Below are 3,152 nucleotides of genomic sequence, written 5' to 3'. Positions count from 1 at the left end.
ATTAAGAGCTCTTTATCTTCCCCACAGTAAATAAAAAACTCTTCCTATTTCAGATAGGCAAGTTACAGTCTGTTAAAATGTCAAATTACAGGACCAGTCATGCGCATCCTGCTCATCCAGTTTCTCCACATTCTGTGATTTCACTGGCCATTGTTTCACGGACCAGACAGAACTGGTTTACGTTTCTCCCGCGGGTGGGAGGCCGCAAAGGAGTTTAAAAAACAAAACAAAAAAAAGTGGGATGAGGGCCGGGTCCCACCAGCCTCGTTTGGAGGTCGGGAGAAAACTCTTCAAATCCCTCGATTCAGATTCAAGCGCCCGTAATCCCTTTCCCCTTCTACCAAGAACTATTTGTGCCGCCCTCTGTCACTACAAAGGAGGTACTTGAGCCACTGTCACCCTGGAAGAGTCTGTGGTTGGTTCAAGAATTTCCCAGCTGCCCCGCCTTCACGTTCATTGGCTTCTGCGTCGACGCAGAGCAGGTGACAGGGGCGAGGCCGCACTGGATTGGGCGTGGCGTGCGCAGCGACGGGGTGACGTCACGGAGGAAGCGCGGCGTGGGCGGAGCCTCACTTTGAAAGCAATTGGCGGGAGTTGCGGCTCCGGAAGGGGCCTTGGTCGCTGACAGAGACTTGCATCCGTGCTGGCCTGCTATGGAGACCACCGCTGGCGGCGAGATGGAGAGTGGAGGAGGCAAGCCGACAGGGGAGTTCGTGAATAGGATCCCGGTGCCACGACCTCCCTCCATTGAAGAGTTCACCATAGTGAAGCCCATTAGCCGCGGCGCCTTCGGGAAGGTGTATCTGGGGCAGAAAGGCAACAGGTTGTACGCGGTGAAGGTAAGTCAAGGAATAAAGAAAGCGAAAGAGGCCGGCCCTTCGGCCCTCCTTCCCGCCCCCTGAAGTGGGCAGGCCCCAGGGCCGCTGGAACGACTAGACGGGTGCCTGGCTCGTTGAAACCTCTGGAGCCCTGTGGGATGACTTCTCACTTGGGGTGAGAGCGCGGGCAAGTCGGTGCCACCTCTGCCCCGTCCTTCTCTTCGCACCACGAAAGCTTAGGAGACGCCAGAACTTCTGAATCCTTTTTACTAATTTGGGCTTTACTAGGATTAGGGTTGAAACTTTAAATTTGAAACAGTTATTTCCATGTTATATTTTAATTCTATCAGTTTGACATATTCATTTTTTTATTGAGATGTAACTGACATTTACTAGTTTCAGGTGTACAACATAATGATTCAGTATTTGTCTATGGCGAATTGATCTCCACAGTAAGTCTAGTTAACAGCCATCATGACACAGCTACAAATTTTTTTTCTTGTGATGAGAACTTTTAAGATCTCTCTCAGCAGCTTTCAAATATACAATGTAGGATTAACTGTAGTCAGCATGCTGTGATGTAGATTAATTTGTGAGCTATATAACCAAAAGATCTCATTAAACCCCACTTTTCTCTTCATTCTATAAATCTAGAATGTACTTATATTTAAAGACGGAGCTGAAATATGTCCCAAATCACTCCTTTATCCTTGCAGTAGTGTATATCATTCCAAAACATTCAAGAGCTTTCAATATATTTGAAGCTGTTCTGGCCACTCTTGATTCTCATCCACTCCCATAGCTTCAGATTACTCACATCTCAGCACTGAGTGATGGTGATAAAGGAAAGAAGCCAGCAGTCTGTTTTGATGCAGTTTCAACTTCCTGTCGGACATTGCTGTGTGAATATCTAGCAGGCACCTCGGAATTGTGCTTGCCTAACTTCGAACAATCCTCTCCACCTAACTGCCTCCTGTATTCCTTCTCTCCATGTAATATTACCACCATCTCTGTCATTCAGGCTAGAAACTTCAGTCATTTTAACTTTTCTCTACTTCATCTGTATATTCTCTCTCTCAACTAGGCCTGTCAATTCTGTCTCATATTCATTCGTATTACCCCTTCCATTCCATTCCCAAGTCTGCCCAAGTACAGGACTTCATTTTTTCCATTTTTCTTTCTTTCTTTCCCTTTCTTTCTTTCTTTCTTTCTTTCTCTTTCCTTCCTTTCTTCCTTTTCTTTCTTTCTTTCTTTCTTTTTCTTTCTTTCTTTCTTTCTCTTTCTAAAAGTACAATTCAGTTTTTAGTAAATTAAAGATAGAGTAACCATGACCACATTCCAATTTTAGAACATTCCCATCACCCTGAATAGACCTCTCTTGCTCATCTGCAGTGTTTCCCCCCCTTAACACCCCTAGCCCCAGGTAATCATCAGTCTACTTTCTATCACTATAGGGTTGCCTTTTCTGGACATTGCATATAAATGGAATCATGAAATATATGGTCTTTTGCATCTGGCTTTTTTCACTTGATATGATGGTTTTGAGGTTCATCAGGCCTTCATGTCTATACCTAGTCTATAGGAACGGGCCCCTAACTGGAATCACTATTTTATTCCTTTGGCTGTACCATGCAAGCTAAAGTCCAAACTCCTTAGAAAATCAGTCATGCTCCAAGTTCTGGCTCTAAACTTCCACTGTATCTTCTACATATTCTATGTTCTAATCACGCCAGACAATTGGCTAGTCCTTGAATGCTGTGTATTGTCTTGCTTCCAAACTTATGTTTATTCTGTTTCCTCCTTAACTGCCTTCCTTCCACCCTTCTCTGCTCTTCTCCACCTATGTTATTTATGTATTAAGGTTCATCTTAGCCCCCCTTCAAACCTTTCCTGACCTTTCAGACCCACCCTATTGAAATTAATTCTCCCTCACTTCATATGTTCCCAAGATTTTTTTGCGTTTCCTTCTATTATACTAACCAGTCATTATTAGCTGTTGAAATGAAAGCACCAATACACTTTTTGATAAGTATTTGTGAGTATCCTCTTTGTGTGTAGAGTCTGTGTACAGTGGTAACAAAACGAACATGCCCTCATAGAGCTTGCAATCTAGTGGAATGATAGGTGAAATCATGTTTCAGACTGGCTTTGTCAGTTTCCCTTGTTTACTTATGGAAAGGCTCTAAGGCTGGAATTTACAGCATATTAATGATTTTATTACATGTTCTATTGAATCTTTGGAAGAAATATGCCTTTTTTTGACTTGTAATCTTCCTGAGAATTGATCTCTTTTTTTTTTTTTTTTTTTTTTTTTTTTTGGTATGCGGGCCTCTC

At 43.2% G+C, this 3,152-nt stretch overlaps 1 protein-coding gene across 4 annotated transcripts in view; it reads left to right on the top strand.

The window, feature by feature from the left end:
* Window positions 1-560: 560 nt before the first annotated feature.
* Window positions 561-3,152, top strand: part of MASTL (microtubule associated serine/threonine kinase like) — a 59,262-nt gene continuing 56,670 nt past the window's right edge. For 3 of the 4 annotated variants that reach the window (XM_028494838.2, XM_007113676.4, XM_055087820.1), the window contains exon 1: window positions 588-839. In XM_028494838.2, the coding sequence (XP_028350639.1) occupies window positions 654-839 (186 nt within the window). In that variant the 5' untranslated portion in view covers window positions 588-653. Of the gene's footprint in view, window positions 840-3,152 lie in introns of all 4 variants that reach the window. The other variant, XM_007113675.3, reaches the window with a different exon arrangement.

Source organism: Physeter macrocephalus, chromosome 11, assembly GCF_002837175.3.
Source record: "Physeter macrocephalus isolate SW-GA chromosome 11, ASM283717v5, whole genome shotgun sequence".
Taxonomy (NCBI): Eukaryota; Metazoa; Chordata; class Mammalia; order Artiodactyla; family Physeteridae; genus Physeter; species Physeter macrocephalus.
The sequence above is the reverse complement of the archived record's forward strand: the minus strand, read 5'-3'. Positions and strand labels throughout refer to the sequence as shown.